Source organism: Haliaeetus albicilla, chromosome 6 (genome assembly GCF_947461875.1).
Source record: "Haliaeetus albicilla chromosome 6, bHalAlb1.1, whole genome shotgun sequence".
Taxonomy (NCBI): domain Eukaryota; kingdom Metazoa; phylum Chordata; class Aves; order Accipitriformes; family Accipitridae; genus Haliaeetus; species Haliaeetus albicilla.
The window spans coordinates 11,538,769-11,560,492 of NC_091488.1; the positions used below are offsets into that span (position 1 = coordinate 11,538,769).

The 21,724-nt window shown below is 42.2% G+C and overlaps 1 protein-coding gene across 1 annotated transcript in view; it reads right to left on the bottom strand.

Annotated features, from left to right (window-relative positions):
• Positions 1 to 6,847: 6,847 nt before the first annotated feature.
• The window catches only part of PDXK (pyridoxal kinase), a 51,808-nt gene continuing 36,931 nt past the window's right edge, over positions 6,848 to 21,724 (bottom strand). Inside the window, exons 6-11 of the mRNA XM_069785018.1 lie at positions 20,427 to 20,512; positions 19,560 to 19,605; positions 16,823 to 16,934; positions 15,301 to 15,437; positions 14,676 to 14,742; positions 6,848 to 13,904 (exon numbers count right to left, since the gene is read on the bottom strand). Coding sequence (XP_069641119.1) covers positions 13,792 to 13,904; positions 14,676 to 14,742; positions 15,301 to 15,437; positions 16,823 to 16,934; positions 19,560 to 19,605; positions 20,427 to 20,512 — 561 coding nt within the window. The 3' untranslated portion in view covers positions 6,848 to 13,791. The remainder of the gene's footprint in view (positions 13,905 to 14,675; positions 14,743 to 15,300; positions 15,438 to 16,822; positions 16,935 to 19,559; positions 19,606 to 20,426; positions 20,513 to 21,724) is intronic.

A 21,724-nucleotide genomic window follows, 5' to 3' on the forward strand; every position in this document is an offset into this window, starting at 1 on the left:
CAGCTCCCGTGTCCCGCCAGCTTCACTGCCTCCCCACCCCTCAGACCGCTCAGACGACGAGCAATGCGATGGCTCCGTCTCTACGCCGGGACGGCAGCATTCAAACCTGCAAAGGAGGCAGCAAGAACAGCGTTTGTCACCCAACTCGCAGCTCTCCGGGCTGCCAGCTGGCTCAGGGAAAGACTTGACTGCCCTGGTGACCTCCTGTGCATGCACGAGATGCTCCTTTTTTCGGGAGACACTCCTTTTTTTGGGACACGTGAGAGCCCTGTGTCTCACATCAGGACCTGCTGGAGGCTCTGCTAGACTTTCCGAGGAGGTACCGCTCTTCCAAAGTCTCTCCTTACTTTGCACGTGCTCCAATTCTTCTTCTAAGCAAATCGCAAAGGAGGACAAGAAGAACATGAAAGGTGCTTGTGACAGGAGAGAGCCCCAGCTGGTGTGGTGCCCCGTCTTTGAGGACAACAGGGCTATGAAGAGGACAGCAACTTCAGTGCTTCCCCCTAAAACATTCAAATCACCTTTTCAGGCCTTTCTCCCGGTTCCCTGCCTCCACTCCCCAGAGCCAACAGCTGCCAGGGAAAATTGAGCCGTGCTCCCTTCCCCTCCGCACTCACTCCGTCAGCTGGAGAAGCCAGCCAGGCTGGCTCAACACGGATCTCTTCCAAAGGCTGCGATGACAGGCTGCTGCCGTAAATCAGGCACAGGCGGGAGCGTGGGCTGGTAGAGAAGGGCACCGTCACCGTGCTGCAGGGGCAGCACCCGCTTTGGAGATCGTTTCAGGAGGACCCTGGGATTAGGAAGGTTGAAATTCCCTGGCTGGGTTAGACTGATGATAGTATCCCCGACCAACACATAGAAAGTGACTTTCTAATAGGTATGTATGAGAAGTATGGGAAGTATGGGAAAGAAGTATGAGCAGTATGAGAAACAAACAGGATGAACTGGAAGCATTGGTCAGCTCCCAGAGCTATGGTATCATTGGTGTTAGTGAGACTTGCGGGAATGAGTCCCACGAGAGGAGCGCTGGGGGGGAGGGCTACGGGCTGCTCAGGGCAGGCGAGGTGGAGGAGTTGCACTATCCGTAACGAAGAAGTTTGACTGTACAGCCCTTACAGTTAGTGAAGATGAAGTCCAGAGCCTCTGGGTGAGGATTAGGGTGATGGAAAACAAAGGAGATGTTGTAGTGGGTGTCTACTACCGATCACCCAGTCAGGAGGTAAGCACTGATGAGTTATTCTATAGGCAATTAGGAGGAATTTCTGGATTGGTAGCCCTTGTCCTTATGGGAGATTTCAACTTCCCAGACTCAAGTAGGAATAGCATACTGGTGAGATGAGCAGGTCTTGGAAATTCTTGAAGTTTGTAGGAGATAACTTCTTGTCACAGGTATTCAGTGAGCCAACTAGGAAAGCTGCCCTCCTATGCTTGCTGTTTGTGGGTAGAGAAGAACTCGTGGGGGATGTGATGGTAGGTGGCTGTCTTGGCCACAGTGATCATGAAATGGTTGAGTTTAAAATTTTCAGTGTAATGAGAAAAAAAGACAACAGAGTTGCTACCCTGGACTTCAGGAGAGCAAACTTTAAGCTACTCGGAGCTATTTAGCAGAGTACCCTTGGAATCTGCTTTTGAGGGCTCAGGAGTCCGTGAGTGCTGGTCACTCTTTAAGCAGCACCTTTTAGAAGCACAGGAGCAGGCAATTCCACTGTGTTGTAAGTCAAGCAAGCGGGGCAGAAGACCAGCTTGGCTGAACAGGGAACTCCTCGTGGAGCTCAAGAGGAAAAAGAAATTCTAAGATCTTGGAAAGTGAGGTCAGGCTTCACAGGAAGATTATAGAGCCATGGTTTGTATATGCAGGCAGAAGACACAAAATGCCAAAGCTCAAGCAGAGTTGAAACCAGCCAGTGGTGCTTCAGATAACAAGAAGGGCATTTTAAAGCATGTTAATAGCAAGAGGAGGTCTCAAGAAAACATTGGACCAATACTTGTAGAAGATGGTCATCTGACTAATAGGGATGAAGAAAAAGCAGAGGCATTCAATGCATTTTTTTGCCTCAGTCTTTAATAATATTGATAGACCTAGGGCTGCCTGGTCCCTGAGTCAGAGGAACCCGAGTGTGGGTACAGTGACTTTCCATTTGTGGACACTGAAATTGTAAGGGACCAGCTGCATGTTCACAAGTCCATGGGGCCTGATGGGATTGATCCCAGAGTTCTGAAGGAGCCAGTGGATGTTACAGCAGGACCCCTCTCGATCATCTACGAAAGGTCTTGGGAGTCCAGGGAGGTCCCTGCTGGCTGGAAGCTAGCCAGTGTTATTCCAACCTACAAAAAGGGCATGAGGGAAGACCCAAGGAAGTACAGACCTGTCAGTCTAACCTCAGTTCCTGGAAAAATTATGGAGAAGATTATACTGGGTATTATTGAAAGGCATTTAAAGAATAATGCCATCATCAGGCACTGTCAACATTGGGTTCACAAAAGGAAAGTCCTGTTTAACTAATTTGATATCCTTCTATGATAAGGTCACCTGCCTAGTCGATGAAGGGAAAGCAGTGGATGTAGTTTTTCCGGATTTTAGTAAGGCTTTTGATACTGTCCCTCACAGCATCCTTCTGGAAGTGTTGTCCAACTGTGGGATGAGCGGGTTCATGGTGCGCTGGGTGAAGAACTGGCTGAAGGGGAGGGCTCAAAGGGTCATAGCGCATGGGGCTGCATCTGGCTGGTGACCGGTCACCACCAGTTGCTCCTCCTCCTCTGGGTTCAATTCTAGGGCCAGTTCTGTTCAATATATGTATCAATGATCTGGATGCAGGAGTTGAATGCGCCATTAGCAAGTTTGCTGATACCAAACTGGGAGGTGCTGTTGACTCTTGAGGGACAAGAGGCCTTGCAGAGGAATTTAGACAGACTGGAGCATTGGGCAGTGATTAATGGGATGAAATATGACGAGTCCAAATGCCAGATCCTGCACCTAGGACAGAGTAATGCTGGGCACAAGTATAAATTGGGAGAGGAGTGGCTGGGGAGCAGCCCTGCAGAAAGGGAGCTGGGGGTGCTGGTCGACAGCAGGCTCAGTATGTCAGCAGTGTGTGCCCTGGCAGCCAAGGGGGCAAACCCCATCCTGGGGGGCATCCAACACAGGATAACCAGCCGGTCAGAAGAGGGGATTATCCCGCTGTATTCAGAGTTGGTGTGGCCTCACCTTGAGAACTGTGTGCAGTTCTGGCCCCCACAATTAAACAAGGTTGTGAAGGTCCTTGAATGCATCCAGAGGAGGGCAGCAAAGCTGGTGAAAGGGCTGGAAGGCAGGTCCTATGAGAAGCAGCTAAGGACTTTAAGCTTGTCTAATTTGGAGAAAAGGATGCTGAGGGGCAAACTCGCTGCTCTCTACAGCTTTCTGAGGAAGGGAAGTGGAGAGGGAGGTGCTGATCTCGTCTCACTGGGATCCAGTGATAGGATGTGTGGGAATGGTGCAAAGCTGTGCCAGGGGAGGTTTAGACTGGACATTAGGAAGCATTTCTTTACTGAGAGGGTTGTTGAACACTGGAACAGGCTTCCTAGAGAGGTGGTCAGTGCCCCAAGCCTGTCAGTGTTGGAGGCATTTGGACAATGCCCTTAATAACATGTTTTAACTTTTAGTCAGCCCTGAATTGGTCAGGCAGTTGGACTAGGTGATCGTTGTAGGTCCCTTCCAACTGAAGTAGTCTGTTCTATTCTACTTCTATTCTATTCTAATTATTTTTTTCTCTCCCATGATGATGGATGTAGTCAGATCATTAGCAGGGAGACACCTTGATCATTCAAGAGCGCACCTACACCTGGGATTAGCATTCACAAAGTGTCTGGATTAGCCATGTAAATAAAATTGAATAAACCAAGGCTCACAAGACAGGATCAGGAAGGTGTGTAGCTGTCGTCATACCTCTCCTCTTGGCCTGCCGTTCAAGGAGACCATTCAGGAGACCTAACGCAGCAGCAGCTGGCAGGCTAGTCTCCCTTCTGATGCTGGCCTGAGATTTACTGCCCATTCTTTCCACATAATTAACAACCAGTGAAACCTCAATAACTCCAAACAGAGGCTATTTAAATGCCTCAAATCCCCAGAGGAATCCAGTGTGTTTTACCTCACCTTACTCCTCACAGTGAGGTTTTGAAATGTCCTGGCACAAGCAGGATTAAAGACTTTCCTTCCGGGTTTCAGGCATTCTTCACAATAATTACTTGAAATTACCCAGAGCCGCAGGAACTGGGGGACAACTGGCAGTTAATAGCAAGGCACTGCGTCAGGCAGTGAGATTTCCTTGTGTGGGATTCCCGGGAGGAAAGCTCTGGCCAGCCGGCTGCCCCACGCTGCAGCTCCGGGCAAGCGGAGGAGAGGTAACACGCAGCAGGACGTGCACAAGGCTCACCGCCGGCTCACTCACAGGAGGCATTTGCGAGAGGAGGGCAAATGCCAGCACGTGAATCTCACAGTTACGATCTCCAGTAAAGCTGGGTACTCCCACTTAACTGGAGAAAGAGAAACATCACCAAGGAAGAAAAAAAAACAACCCCAAAAACATTTAGGAAAGGAGATGTATTTTATTGAAAAAAAAAAATTACATTTCACTTATACACCATGAAAATACTGAGTTGTGTGTTATTTTCATAAGAAGAGGTTAAGACTTTCACAAGAAAATCACATTCTTTATTACAGCGTTACTCCACAAGATGAGGCTCTGGTGGCATCTGCACTGGCGTTTTCACTAAACAGTAGAGCAGGACTAAATGTGCTTTGGGCAAAAACCCTAAATATTGGCCTCTTCCAGATGCTACTCCCCGCTGAAGGCATGGCACACATTTGGTCAATATTGAATTATTTCTGAATTAGAGACAAATCTTAAATTTTCTCTACTCACTTAGATCTTAGGCAAATTCATGGCTATCCCTCCCCTCCATTTTTAACAATCTTGATTTGTATTTCCCATTCAGCCAGCTAAAAGCATGTTAAAATGGCATATAGGCTGTCACCCTCACATCTTCCAGAAAGAAAACAATACTGAAAGGGATACATTGCACTAACAATCACCAACAGCAAATGACATCATTGGATGGTGCTAAATTCTCCAGTGTTTCCTTCCACCATAGCATCTCCAGCAACAAGCCCTACAGTTTTCTTCCCTAGCAAGGCATGTATCCACATATAGCGCATATTAGGCGCATGAATACACGTGCTGTACTAAATGCAGGCCACAGGACGGGAGTACCTGTCCGCAGGTGGTATCCCAACGCCATTTGTCACAAGGCGTATCACAAGAAGCTTGCTGTGCTCCAAACCAGCTGTGACAGGCTGCACCACATCACTTGGCAAGGCATCTTCTGAAAATCCCTTATGAACTAGAGACCTTTGGTGTGGTAAGATTTAAAATCTGCAGGCAAAAATAAATACTAATGCCACTTAAATTCCCAGGTAACTTCCCCTACTTATTTACTTACTTATTTATGCAATTGTGTTTCGCCCAAGGCTGGGTGCAGGCGAAACAGTCACTTTGCCACCACCACGGGTATATTGCACCCACCGATTCCCGGGGGAGGAAAAGCCAGGCACAGCGAAACATGCAAAACATAGCTGTTCCCTTCCGTCGCCTCTCTCCTCAACAATGCATTATTAATCTCAGTGATATTTTTCTTGCTAACTCAGCAAAGCAGAAGGACTTCTCTTTTAACATATTCAGAACTCAGGAACTCTTGAGAAGAAAACTTCTGATAAATTCTCCTCTACTTTTTGCAGTAGTGATTTATTCAGAAGTGTGGTGAGGATGTTGCCATGTTTCTTAAAAGAGACATAATAAACGATGCTCAGTTTTTCCAGATCACCGACTGTTGCAGTAGGAGCACAACATTCAGCAGAGGGCCATACTCCGCCAACTCATTCATGTTGCAGACCCCTGCACTTTCTAGAGAGCCCCCAAATGACAACCCAAAAATAAATATATACATATATATATGGACGGCTGTGGTTTAGCCCTGGTCTCCCAGCCATAAGAAACAAAGACTCAAGTAAGTATAGCAAGATGAAAAAAATCACACTCCAATTTTCAAACATGCTAACAGCTTGCCTTTTGACTGAATGGGATTTTGTTGGTAACTCAGCTCTTCTGAAAGCTAATATATTTATGAATTTAAATTCAGATCACCCTACTAAAATTCTTCACATTATTACAATTGACAAACTCCAGGGAAAAAATCTTTACTTCCTCCCATTTAGCCTACTCATCTCTCTGTTGCACACATTGAGCACAAGCTATGAAGTTAGCTCAGCCACGTTCATAAAATGTTAAAAAATGTGAACGAGCTAGTTTTGTTCCAGTCTCTTGGCTTGTCCATTTATATGTTGCTATTAAGCACTTGTAAGATTCCCCCAGTCTTATTTAATTAAATAAACAAATCCCTCACCTGTTTTTAACCTGCCCTATATGTATTTGATACTTTATTCCAATGCAAAATCTAAATTTCAGGCTTATGCCACAACTTACCTGATTTTATAATGGATAAGGTAGCAATATTTAGGGTTTTCTTTTTAAACGATGGTATCTACCATCCTATTGCCTCTCTCTACAATCAAGCGTACAAGCCTTACTGCAGAAAGAATACAACTCATAACCGCCAACCAGAAAAATACACAAACACTAAAAAAGCCTACAGTTTCAGTAGAAATTAAATCATTTGCTACTACACAGAACTTCACTGGTTTTCTGACATAAAAGTCATTGAATTACTACATACACCTCAAGGACAATCATTAAGATGTGTAAACATATAACAGGTCCACCTAGTCAGTACAAAGCACCACACGAACTTTAAGTACATAGAAAGTTTGCTCATAAATATTTATTTGTTTAACAATTCAGCACTAAAAAAATATTACTTAAAAAGGCATCTTTTATTAAGTTATTCTGTTTGTCCAGGGCTGGTGGGGTTGTACTATCCCTACTATATTACAGCCACCTGACTGTCTTTCCAAACCATTTTACTTTTCTGGAAGAAAAGGCTATGTGTGGCTGGGACCCAAAGCTTCAGCACAATCTATAAAAATATAATTCTTTAAGACCTTCTGCTCACATCCTGAAGGCCTACACAGCCAGCCCCCAAATTCTGTTTCCCACCCCACCACATTGCAAATAAAGCTTCAACACACACACACACACACAGAGTACATATATTACACTCTTCTACGCACAGATTTTCTAAATAGCAATGCAACCACAAGGGCAATAGGTAAGGAGTACATATGATTTCAGCGGTAACATATGGCACAGCCTTCTCATATTGCTGGTTTTCTCTATCTGAATAATGTGCTGCCTTATTCACTTCTTTGCAAATTGTGGATTTATTACTGTTATTTGCACTGTGGAGGCACTAAGTCAGGAACGCATGCTTATTTAGGAGCATACTTGGGAACATCCCATTTGCCTTGAGGTCCATTGCTGCTGGTGCAGTAAAAGCACCAAACTGGTGGCTGGTGGCGCTGGGGCTGTAACCTGGCACCGAGTTTCCTGGTGAAGCAGACAGGATCTTCCTAGGCTGTTGAAAACCAAACCACATTCTTCCCTTCTGGAAAATGTGAGAACTAGCTTGGGCTCTCCTGAAAAATCATGCTGACAATAGCAGCTCCCTTGCATGCTGCATTCAACACCCTTGGCCAGGTGCTTAGGGCACACTCCTCCAGCTTCTGACTGAACCTCGTGGATTTACCTTAAATCTGCTCCTGCATGCATGTATAAACTCGCTGTTTTCCTCATTTATTTAAAAGAGGAGAGCTATTTTCAGGGTTGTGACTGAACATCTCAAAGCTTAGTTTCCATGGCTGATATGCATCTTGAATGGATATGTTTTAGAAAGCTACAAAACTGTTCAGCAGTAGGCTCTCACTTACCAGAAGCAAATGTCTTCCATGAAGAACAGCTCTCTGAATAATCTTATCCTGTGATTCTAACACAAGTTGAATGACTAGTCAATGAGCCAATAAGGCTGCAATGGGATGTAGAAGAAGGGGTTGTGCTTCCATTTATGAAGAAATATTTTGGTTTCAGAGTGACCAAAATTTATAACACTTATATCAGCTTCTAAAAGTACTCTTTAAATGGGCAAGGACCTTTACTTAGGAGAGGTGGTTTTGTTTAGTATAAACATAAGCCAAACTTCTCCAGTGGGCATCAGCATAATGACATAGCACCTTCTCCAATAACCAGTGCTCTCATTAAACTGGATACCTGCTCTCTTCCTCGTGCAAAATACTCCCATAGCACAGACGCTGTAGAGTGCTGACAGAAGCACTTGTTCGTACACGCAGGAACAATTGCTTCCTTCTATATAGTCTTGTATGCTCTAACCTACGCAGTAAGATAAAAATTCTGTGAAGGGGAGTGCAGCTAAATGCTGCGCAAGAAACAGACCTTCAAAATGAGCTGTGGTTCTTATTCCAAGCCCCTCTTCTCACCTTGTATGCAGGAACAAAGAGCACAACACAGAGAGGTCCTACACATGCAAGTAAGATGCATACAAGAGCAGTGGTGCAGAATGCCAAGTTGTCTTCCCATGAAACTTCTTTAAAGAAAAAAAAAAATATTAAGACAACAAGGATGTTACTCACTTCCATATACTTATCTTACAATGAGATGATTACAGTGCACAAATGTGCACTCTTTCTTTTAACTACCCTTTCTCTATACTAGGATATAACTAAGGAAACCTTTAATTACATCCACTTTATTCAGCAAGACTATCAAACTGTTCTTGTTCTGTTTAATTCTGAAATGATTAACATATTCAAAAATAGGATCTAATAATTTGTGTGTGCATGGTATATTAAATGTAGATGCTTTTATTACAATCTTCCTTGCCACATATTTTAAAATGAATCAATACAATCACTGTAACAGTCTCAGACAACAAATTAACACCAATCAAGACACAGTTAAGATACTCAAAAAGGTAGTACGAGTAGCTAGAAACCTTGGTCCTCCGATTCTTTTGTATAACACATTGATTATAGATTTCTCCTGCTTATGATAAAAATCAGCAAACAAACATTAATGTTAAGAATTCATACTGCAGATTTCTTAAATGTTTATATAGAGTATGAATAGCATTGATTTTAGCACGTCTTTATGCATGTCTCCCAAAGAGGTACATGTCAATTTTAAGCATTTAGAGACTAATCTGGGCCCAGAATAGAGTAGATAATTTCTAAAAAACTTTTGGTCTCTCCTGCACCACAGGTCCACAAATGAGTGCACTTGCAGTAATCAAAATGGCTGACCACATACACTGGAAAGTTCATTCCAGAAAAAAGGGATCCAGCAGAAATTACTTCCAGTAAGCGAAAAGAACGAACAGTGCAGAAGTCGACTGGACACAAACACAAAGGATTCACCGTTCCCATGTGTATGTACACTTCACCATTAGAAGCGTCCTTTGCTGCTAACTTCACACATACACATGGGCATACGTGTGGCAAAGAAGTCAGCAGTCCCTAACTGGTGAATGCTGGACTGGTGGGTTACAGACACCTTGCATGCTGTTAGGACGGTCATGGAAGATTATCCATTAGTTATTGACTCCACTCTCTGGGCTAAAGTGCTTGTTCTTCTGTAATCAATTGGGACCTAAACTAGTTTAGACTAACCATTTTTCTTTACCTAAGGATCTGCAAATGGATCACACAACCCTGATAAGTCTCCTCCAAGCCCTTAAATAAGTAGTGGGCAGCTGTCTAATACAGAGACACTTTCCAGCTGCACCAGAAAGACAGTAGGAACTCAGAAACAGATACAGATTATTATATGCAGGAGGAAAGGAGGGAATAAAAGATTGGACAGAATTGTGCTGAGTCTTTGAATTTTGTTCTGCAAACATGAAAAAGTGCTGTGTAACTGAACAAATAAAAAAGCATCCAAGTATTAAGTGTGTATACCTTGACATTTAAAAATACCTGTTAGCCTGTTGTGACTACAAAACATTAGCTACGGAATATATTTACAGATAATTTCTGATGTTTGTTCCTGGCAAGAGATGTTAAGCCCAATTCTTCACTGAAGACATAAACCTGACCCAATTTAGATCAGGTCAGTAGGAGTTTAAAACAGGTATCACATGAGCAACTCCCTGGGGACTTAAGCAGAAGCAGCTAGCAGCCCATTGCTACAGAATCTAGCTACTGCAAAATATGAACTTTTGCAAATTGAGCACATTAGTATCATCATGCCTTTTTTTTTTTTTTTAACATGGGTATGTCACAGATTCTAAGGAAGCTGTGAATTACTGAACTGATCCATTCTTTGAAGCAGTGGGAAAAGATCACACCTGAAAGGTATAAGCTGCTCCAACAAATATATAGCTTTCTTTTTTATGGTAAGATCATGGTTCATTATGGTTTACAGATAAAACCTTGTTTGCAAGATAGCTTTAAGTTTCCTAAATTCCAAGCTGCTTTATTTCAGAAAGACCAGCCCTTGCCTTTCTCTCAATTCCCTTGTGAAAGCAAAAAAAAAAATTGTGCTGTCTAACACTTACTAAAATGACTTTTCTGTAGTACATGCTTACAACAGGTAGGGTTTCTTTGACAGCAAATTTTGACTGCTATTGCTGCTTAAAAAAGTTTTAAAAGGTCAATTTTGAGCTTCTCTCTCCTGTTGATCCTCTGATGTGAAGAATTGAAGACTCTCAATTTTGCACTGCACTAGTGCAGTGATGGCCACCATATGGCTCTCAATTTGGCCCCAGGCAGCTCCCAAGCCAGGCCATGTTATGTGACTGGCAATGAAGCTACGGCTTGTGCAGGGGGTGCTGGGCAATCCACAGCCCTGGCTATAGGAGACAGTGTACCAGAAGCCAGTTCCAGACCCAGCTAAGATCTGTGCTGGAGCCATGGGACCGTAGAAATCAAACGTCATTTACTGCATGTGAACTGCTCCTGGGATTCATCTAGTTCTTGGCAATCTGAGGGAACCAGTAGAGGTCTCAAAGCTCGGCCACCTGAAGATTTTTGTATGTGACCCATAGCAGCTCATAGAATCACACTTCTGTTTGGAATATAGCATGCAACGCTTCTTTAATCAATGCCAGAAGCAGTTAAAATACTTTTGTGTTCGACTGTTGAAATGCATCACCAGCTACAGTATTTAAGTATTTTTGCTGAAAGCAACTATCTCAAAAAAGGCAACTGTATTTCTGGCACAACTGCCCAAGCAAAAAGCAGCTTACCTAAAAGAGGGGCAAATTATTAATACTGAGCTATTTCCTAGCCTGTCTGGAAGTCTGTGTCTCAGGAAGAAAAAAATATTTGCATCAATTTAAAAATACAGCACTGCCAAGAAAGGCAATTCATTGTATTTCACAGAATCACAGAATGGTTGAGGTTGGAAGGGACCTCTGGAGATCGTCTAGTCCAACCCCACTGCACAAGCAGGGTCAAATACAGCAGGTTGCTCAGGGCCATGTTCAGTCAGGTTTTGAGTATCTCCAAGGATGGAGACTCCACAACCTCTCTAAGCAATCTGTGCCAGTGTTTGATCACCCTCACAGTGAATTAAGGTTTTTTAATGTTTAAATGGAATTTCCTGTATTTCAATTTGTGCCCATTGCTTGTTATCCTTTCGTTGGGCACCACTGAGAAGAGTCTGGCTCCTTCTTCACTGCTTCCCATCAGGTATTTACACACACTGTTAAGATAGTTCTTGTCTTTTTACATGTTGGATATCAGCCACGAGCTCATCTCTGTTACTGACTGCTAATTTTAGCAACTCTTCACATCACCAAAATTATTATTGCTAGAAAGTTATTTCATGGCAGTGGTTACTAAAAACTGTGGCAGTAGAGTCACATTTTGTAGGTCATTTCTGTTTTGTTTTTTGTTTTTCCCCCCCCTTGACATTCTCAAGTCATGTGATTTTTTTTTCCATTTTTAATGCCAAATGCATGAGAGGAAATAAAATTATTATTAGTTGTTGAGAGTGAGAGCCTGAGGTTTGCTTGTTACATTTACTGCAAAATGTGTTCATCTCTTAAATTTCATTTGCTTCAGAGATACTGAAAATGAGGGATTTCAGAAACGTATTAATTATGAAATCTTACTCTATGAAAAAAATCTATTCAGCTAAAAATTCACTTCAAGGATAAATTACTCTTCTATTAGGTGAACTCAATTAACTTTTACAATGGCAGAAAATCCACAAAAATGGTGGGATAAGTGAAGACTTCAGTGGCCAAAGCAATCTCCAAACCAGCTCTCCTCAGGACTCCCAAGCTATGCAAGTGACACTATCAGTTAGGCAGGTGTGATGAGGAAGATGCAGGAAAGGTATCTGGGAGATACCCATGACTGAGTTTCCTGAGCATACTCAGGTAATCAAGAAAAACTCAGCCCTCTCCTCTAATGCAAATTTGCTTCATGTCACTGCAAGTAGAAATGCAATTTTAATCTCCCTATGCCGTCTGACACAAATAAAGCTCATCAACTTAATTTGGATTTAACAACAGACTAGACCTCACCTTAGGAGAAGCAAGAACCTCAGTACCATACAGAAATCACATGGAAGTACGAGTGGTCAGTACCTGTCAGTGTATCTGCCCTACTGGTATAATATGTAGCTGTGATGTATAGAATGCTGAAATTATTAAGAATCCCATTTTGAAGCCTTATGAAGCAGAATTCTGAAATAAAGATGCATTAATAAGAATGCATTTCTGTCATCTCTAATCAGCATAGGTTGCAGAGACTTACATTATGAACAAATTAATTTTGTATATTTCACTGCGTTTAGCAAACATATGTAACTTACTAAACCTTACTAAACTACAAAAATTACTTCTGCCACATTGCTTCATTGGTAAGGCTGCAAATAGTGCTCACTATTGTTAAGTGGAAGTGCCCTACATAGTTTGTAAATACATCCATCCATGAAGAACAAACTAGGGTAGCCAGCTTTCAGGGTAAGAGCTGCTTTCTCCTTTGTACTTACAGGATGTTTGTCCTTAGTTAAAAACTAAACAAAGAATCAGCCTGGCCTCGGAGGTAGAACTACAAATTTCTAATAAGTGCTACTGAATAAAGATATTATGTTATTAATGAAGATGTTTCTGGAGCAGCTTTTGGAAGAAAATCATGGGGGCACCTACAGACGTTAGAAATAAGCAGCCAGTACCTGCAAAAAATGAAGCTGTGCAGCTGTTCATAGAAAAGAAACAAGAGCAGTTATCAGTAACATGAATGACACCTCAAGGTCACTTCAGAGAATTTATATGCCAAACATCTTCAAAGTACTCCCACACACAACCAGAACTTTGTGTGTAGTTTTAACCCTGCTTAGTTTCATAGCAGCTGAGATACTGAATACCAGAGTAGGTAACCAGATATCTCCAGGAAAAGGGAGCATGGAGCCAGCTCCATTGGCACTAGATGCCATCTTGAAATATATTTTCCAGTCAGTCAAGCATTCCCTTAGCAAATTCACATCTAAAGTCTTTGGCAAGGCAGGAACATTGTACTCTCTTGCCCTGGGTAATTACACAGACTAACTGAATTGGACAGCCATTTTGATACCTGGTAATATGCTTCAATACACACTAACTGTTTTGTTTTTAAAACTGAGCAAGGCCAGCACATATGTTTGAGAGTGGGTATCTGCCTATGCTGGGCACTATTTCATGAAAGTCAGGTTTCTGTCACAGATCTAAGGCAAATATTACAATTTACAGGAAAGAAATGAGGACATCAATACATTGTGCGTTACTGGAGACATACAGCCTTTATAACACGGTGGCTTTCACTATGATCTCTGGGTTTTCTATGTCCTTTTTGCTTTGGACCATTCTCAGTTCCAGCTGGGCTGAGTTTGGTTTGTTTCCTTCTCCAGCTTGTGCTAAAAAGATGACATCAGAATGTCATTAAAAACAGCAGTATAAAAAGAAACATGTTACATTGTTCTGTTACCCCACTATTTTTTTCTATGCTCCTCCCCTCCCCTATCTCCCTTACTAACCCCCCTTACTACCCTGATAAAAGCTTCCAAAGTGGAAGATCCAGGTCAGCACTGTGATTTCTTACCACCCCTTTCCACACCTCTCTCCAGGAAAGAAACACAGCTCTGCTGTTATTAGAAAGTGACACAGAAATGCTCTGAGAACCCACAGATCCCATCTGGATCTCCTTAGGAACTGAAATACATGGGAACTCCAAGGGGACAGAAGCTGAAACAAAAATTGCTCCTCACATGCCCAACACAGCAAACAGACAGTTTATTATTAGTTGATAAACCCCTCTCAATACTAAACACATGCACTCAAAGGGAAAGTGATGGAGCTACACTTAAAACAGAAGGTCTCTTGCACATCAAACTCGGCAGTTCCTCAATTTCTTCCACCCCTCTTTTGCAAAGCAGTCAAGCACAGTCAGCATGACTGTAGTGCCACTACAAGCTGAACAGTGACATCTTCAGTTGGATGTTGTCAAAAATAGGCTTGGAGGACACAGTAAGGAACATGCACTGACAAGACTACCAAGCTCTCATTCTGTAAATTCTCTGGCTGCTTCTGCACAGAGCTCCCTTCAGTCAGGAAACCAGAAAGCTCTTTGAATGTTTCTTCTGATGCAAATCCAGACAGAACAAGGGAAAAAGGTTTGAATGAATTACCTTTTGCACTCTTAATGGTCCTTTGCAGAACATGTTGCATGGCTGACACAGTCTTTTCACATGCCACCTGCATTAACATCATATATTCAGGTTTTAGTAAAATTTCAGCTGCCTAGTTTAATATTATTTCAAAAACGCTGCTATTAATAGGCAAACATGACTGAGACACAAACAGGATGACAACTATGTAATATAGAGTTTGGGAAAAAAAACACTTTAGACTCTCTTAATTCTCCCAAAACACATATTAGAAACCATACACCCATATCAATGACTCTATGTGCTTAAGGGAAAGAAATAGAAAAATAGATCTGATAAATGATTTTCAGTGCTTATTATGAAGTGAGGGTAAAAAATATAATTACAAACATGCATGCAGTCTCTCTCTCTAGAGAGAACATCTTATTTGGCAAAATTACAAAAACCATGTAACTGAAATGTGACCGCCCAAAATTGTACAAACTAAAATGTTTTGGCAAAAAGGAAATTCTGCTTTTTATCCTCTGAGGAGAAGAAAAAAAGCCAAACCAGATGAGAGTCTTTAAATAATGTCATAGATTAAAAGTAATAAAAAAAAAAGAAACATAGCCTAAACTTGCAGAGAGACACGTAACTTCTCCCACACCTTCAAATTGTTTGGATGCTTATGTGTCCATGCCAAAAGCATAGCAGCAAACAAGTCTCCTGTTCCAACAAAGACAGCATCCACCTTAGGAGACTCCATTCGAATTCTTTGTGTCATCTTGGTACCATCTGCTTTAGCTACAATACAGACAGACAGTTAAGTAACAGACCCAGCAATTAATACAGTAGCATTTACTATAATTTAAAGGTGATCACCAGATTTGAATTTCTTTGTTGTTTGGAACGTAAAGATGCTAAGGAACATTGTAAACTTTGTACCAGCTCTTTTAAAAGGTGCAACCTTTCAAAACTTTGCCAAGTTGGGATAGCATTTACAACTTATATACTGTACATACTTCACTTAAGAGGGAGCAGGTAGCTAGCACCTTCATTTTCATAAGGATTGAGAGTGACCTATTTTCATTTAGACAGCAGCAGCAGCAGCTTGCTCAGGAAACCACATATTTATGGAGACTGCTGAATCCTAGATGGGGCATCCCAAACCATAATTTAGAGTATCTCTGGGTTGTATGAAGGCACAAGAGCAGCTGTAGACAACAGCAGAGAATATCTGATCCATGTGCCATATTGTAATCACCATTGGAATGACCAGACATTCCAGACACAGCATGTAGCAAGTGCTAAGACCCACTGACTGATTCTTAGTGGAATCTGTTTTGAATATCAAGACTTTTTCAGTCTCTCAGCAGTCCAGAATGTGATGCCCACGTTTAGATCCCTTAGATGAACAAGAAAAAGAGATCATATACCATGCCACATAACTATGCTCTTCTCAGGTAAAAACATCCTACAACAGTCCAAACACACAGTGAATCTTGGTGACGGTATAGAAGGGGATATAAAGAAGCAGCAGAACCTATCAGGGAGGAACAATGTGCTAACAGGACAGTGTAACTTTTCATAAAAGCATTCAAAACATTCAAAGTTCCTGTTTTATACCGCTACTACTTGTCAGGGCCACTACTAGGGGCTTTAACAGCCCTGATCAACCTCACCTAGGACATCCTCCACCCATGCACCCTCTGCCCACTCGCCCAGGACCTGCACGGAAGCTCAGGCCTGGGTGCAAGCATCCTTGCCTGAGCTATGTTTTAGGTGTACTTGTGTACAGCCCTGCTGTCCTGACTTACTGATCAGATTTTCCAGATTAATCTCAGACCTGGCTTGTCTCTCCTTTCTCTGATGATCACTGGACTGCCAATGGGACCTGTCCACCATCACCACCCGTTCTGCTCACCTTATTCAGATACTGTGGGCCTGTGCCCTGTTGGTGAGGGCAGTGCTCTGCCTGTGTTATGATCATGCTCAGCTCCCAGCTTGTCCTCCCTCATGGAGCAGCCCCATTCTTACTGCTCTCTGATATTACTGTAAGAGAAGTTCACTTAAGGATCTAAGCTCCTTCCATGCACTACAGATGCGTCTGATGAACCTACTTATTAAAAAAGTAACTGAAAGCACAGAACAGGTTAAAGCACAGTTTAATGACAGAGTTCATGACTTACTTTTTCTGTGGCTTCCCAGAGCAATTAGGTAGTCGTTTCCTAGAGGCGCCTGTAGATCTGAGCTTGTGATCACCACAGTTTCTGGCCCCATGGCATGGAGCATATCCATTACCTTTCCATGTGCAAAAAGGCAGGAATCAGTGACTGCAATGTGTGTTGATTAAACTTTGCATCATTCATAGTACTGAGGATTTTTGACAAGCACCTTGTTTTGGCATCTTTTGTAAAGAGAAAAAACAGTTTCTACTCAAAGAGTTCACTTGAATTAGGGGAATTAATTTGAAATAGGGGAATCAAAACATCCATATTTAAATGTACACAGCTGTTAAAATATATAAGCATCTCTGTATTATCTTTGGATGCTCCTCTGAAAATAACACTCTGTATCAGCTGTGATCAGAATTTTTGTCTGCATCATGTTTTCAGAACATACTATCAAAAGAATAAGAGAACAAATGTACAGACACATGCACCTGAGCTGGCATCTTGAAACACTTGCTAGAAAGCAAATAACTTCAGGTCATGAAGTCTTGTTTAGCTACTACTTTAAGAGTTAGCAAAAATTAAGAGTTAAAGAGCTAAATGAGATGTACAAGTGTGTCTGTCTCAATCTTCTTTTCTCATTCTGTTTCAAACCCCAAATTATACCTGTAAATTATGCACCTTTGCAGGTGTATTTCCACTGTGTGTTCCTCACTTAAACTCATTCATACTCTACTTCTGACATCACAATTGGTTGCTACAGAAGTGATTTTGATTTCACAGAAGAAAGAATGACTTCAATAATGAGTTTAGCATAAAACACAGATAAAATATTAATTCCCCCAGAAGAGTTTAACTAAAAATCCTCTCAGGCTAGCTATGACTCATGAGCCGCTGAATGATAAGGATTTATTTCTGCTATTTTTTAACTCTCTATTGCTTTTCTTTCTTGTCTAAGCTTCCAAGTTTCTTCAACTGTCAGACCTCTTTGCACAGACATTGGTTTGGTTTTAAAGAAGCCGTAAATCCACCGCCATATGCTGACATAATCAACCTGTGAAGTAACATTAAACTCATTTTCACTTCTTAGTCACAATTCACCAAGAACCTAATCACCAGTATTTCTAGTTGTAGGAGTTAGTCCCTTCTCCATTAATATTACATCATATTTAATTTTATGTTAAAAGTCTATACTGTCATCACTAGTCTTGCTAAAGAAATGAATGAAAGCATGTCACCATGGAAATCGATGCCAGAATTCCTATGACCTCCAAAGGGGACAAATTCCAGCATGGATTATTACTCAGAAGGATAGACCTATATATGACATGCAGCTGGGGAGACAGATTAAAATATAATATCCTGCAAGAAACTATTTTAAAAGTGTTTCCATTCCTAAGTATAATTCTGGCTCTTTAGAAGAGATTTTTTTAAAACCCATCACATGAATGAGACAGTCAGAAAACTAACTTCTAAAATTGTTTACCACATGCAATTCATGTATACAGCTGAAATATGCAAACCTAAAACTAATGGCTGCTCAGCTAATAGTGTTGTTCTCCGGGCTGTGGTTCCACTGGTGACGATGAGAACAGAAGAACTGTAGCAGCTAGTGGCATGAAGCACAGTTCATTACCCTCACCCAGCACAGTGGGGTAATGTAAAACTGGGGTGGGGGCGGAAATGAAAAGAACTGAGATCTTTGGAGCTGCTTCCTGCCATGAAGAGATGGTAATCAGCCCATGCTGCATGACGTTGCTGGAGTAAAAAGAACAACAAACATTTGGGATGACAGACCCCAGCTACTCTCCAGGGTGCCACTGCAGCTGCTGTTTGTTTAAAAGATTTTGTGTTCCTTTGAAGTTCAAAACCAAACTGGAAGAAGTAACATCAGCCCATTATGAAAGCACTTGACTAGTCAACAAAACAAAGACACCAATAAAACCATATTCCTATTTTGTCCTTCATCGCTAAGACCTGTAGGTTTTTGTTTTCTTCAGTTTGTGTAAAAGGATAAATCCTTACACCTCAATGCAGTGTATTCGTGGACCACCCATCATCTCTGTATGGCGATGACAGCAGCTATCAATGCTGTGGGTTTGTCTGTCTTTCACCAGGCGTACCTGAAAGCCATCACTCCCAGTCTGGTTTCTCATCTACACAATCTACCCTTTTGCAACCCAGGTCTCATCCCCTTTGAGTCAATTTAAGGAAGAGAAACAGAGCACCAGCAAACACTGTCAGGAAGAGAGTCAGAGTGTATTCAGTCAATCCTCGTAAGAGTTTGCTAGTAGCTCTCTTCCTTGCAAACAGTCTGTATGGAGGAACGTGTTCTAACACTCAGCATTGCTGTTGCACGACTCGTATGTGGACAGCAGAGGGAGCGACTCATAAAGGTTTCTAATGCCCAGGGTCACCCGGGGTTTTCACCCCAACCAGTGCATTTCCACAGCGCTGACAGCGTGTGGTTACTTGCCACATGTGCTGCTGCTACCCTTCTTACACTGCAGGAAAACGAGCTCACACTCACTACCACTGTAATTGCCTTCATCTGTAGCTCTTTCGGGAAGTTTCTTCAGAAGTCTGACACTAGAACAGAAATGTTTTGCGCCTGGAGTGCACAAGCTTTTATGATAAACAAAGAGAAAGGACAGAGGCCAAAGTGATGTCAAAGTTTAAGACAAATGGCAAACTTCAGCACTGCAGGCAGGAATTCAGAAAGAGATCTTACACATCCTACTCCTTGCCTACTTACCTCTAAAGCGTCTTTTTCTGTGTGAATCTTCCTGCCCGTGAGTAACCTGAGAATGAAAAAGAAATCTTAAAAGAGCACAAGTTCTCCAGGCAATGACTGCTTTGTTTACTCTTTGAAAGGAAGAAAGCTTGGACTGCACCATACAGGCCTAAATGGTTTGTTGCTACGTCATCTGCTGTACCAGACCACTGTGTTTAGAAGTTAAGTGCACAGATACACAGTGCTGCTGAAGCGGACTCACACCAGTCCTAACCTGCCTCCTGTAGAGATCCCTGTATCATAAAATTCCCTCAGAACTGTCTTCTCGCCACCTTCCATGTAGGTGCTCCCTCCCCTTAGGGAGACAGCCTGTGGTGTATCACAACAGATTACCTCCTGACCAAAGAGTCACAGCTATGTAGATAGGACGGGCAGGAGACATTTAAATTCTTAACTCCTATGAGATGTTGCCATGGTGCTATTTCTGAATCTAATTTTGGGGGTTTGATTCAAACTATTTCAGTTTTGATATTCTGACATATAATAAAAATTTTCCTAGGAATGGGTAAGGACAGGGAAGGAAAGAAATGTATTTTTTTAACCTGCCCTAGATACAGGTCTCTGGAGGTAACAAAAAGTAATCGTGAAAATGAAAGACCGGAGAAAAGAAGAGAAATCTTTTTCCTCATGTAACTCCCAGATTTTTTTATTGGTTTCAATATGGAACAGTTGGAGATTTGCTGGAAAGCACCACTTGAAAGTAACAGCTAAAAAACAAAACCCAACACATACATACCTATGGCACTGTACTGAGACAAATAAAACAATGGGTATCAGCCTTCCCTGATTTTATCCCCAAGTTTATTTGGCTATAAAAGGAGTACTTACTCAGCTTCAAACTGGTTAGGAGTAATTATATCAGCAACAGGTACGACTTTGTCCCTGTAGACTGGGAGGAGATCCTTGGGCACATACTAGGGGAGAAGAAACAGTATCAAATGTTGTCAGCAGCATCTGAGATGTGGGACTGCAACTCTCCTTCCCTCAACTACCACTCATGCTGTCACTGAGTAACCTGACAGCTCCCAGTGCACTGCTATGCAGCAGTAGCTAAAGTGGCAATGCATCCTCCAGCTGGTGACAGTACAACCAACAGCCCTTCTTTCACTGGAGGTGATAGGAAGCACCACTAAGCAGACACGCCTAAACTGGCAGCATTAAAAGGAAATGGTGCCTGGAGAAAGAACTTTCGGGTTCCCTCTCACCAAGGTGACACAGCAGCATGAGGAAATACAGTGTCCCAATATGGGGAACCCTTTCTCATGTCCCTACCTCCAAAAGAAACTACTTTGTTGTTGTACCGACAGTACAGAGGCCCTTTGCCACGGCAGCATGTGCCCACATTGATTGTGTTGCATTGTGGGATTTAGGAACAAGTAACATCCATGCTATGTGTTATTTTGCCTCCTTCTTTCAGTGCCGTATTTCAAGGGTGTGCTGTACATCAGTATGTGTGAATGGGAATCAGATTTGTAATTTGTTCAGTACAACTTAATCTATAAAGCAGTTCCGATAAGGACATCAAAAATACTTCGCTCGCATTGTGCACCAAAGTCTAACAAAACACTAGCATATTTCACGGCCTGCAGAATGAGCTCTTCCAGTAATGAGGGCCAATGCTCCCCTTTCTGCCTGTCTTTTCCATCTCTACCCCATCTTCATTAGCTAAATGCAGCCCATCAGCAAAGGGATATTGGTTGTCTAAGCAGGTGACATACACTGAGATGTAACAGGAGCCCACCAACCTGCATGCTCTTCAGGCTCAAAGCTGAAAAGCATCAGCTGTTTTGGCATACACTGGAGCTCAGCTAGGAGTTCGGGTTAGATGGGTACAGGGGTCACCTCACCTTCCCGACTCCTGCTGTAACTCAATTTAACAAAACCTTTATTAAAAGTTCATTGTTTACTAGTAGCTGATACTCTTTGGCAGAACCCCATTTGCTAAATCAGGACTAATATTCCCTTTTGTCCATGTTTTATTTTCTCTGTTAGTCTCAGAAGCTACTCAGGGCAGGGTACTGAGCTCACTCATGCAGCCATGGTGAAGCAATGGTGTCACAGGGACTCTGCCTTTAGACAGAAATACAAGACTAGGTCACGTCTAAACCAAGGCATTTTAAATAATG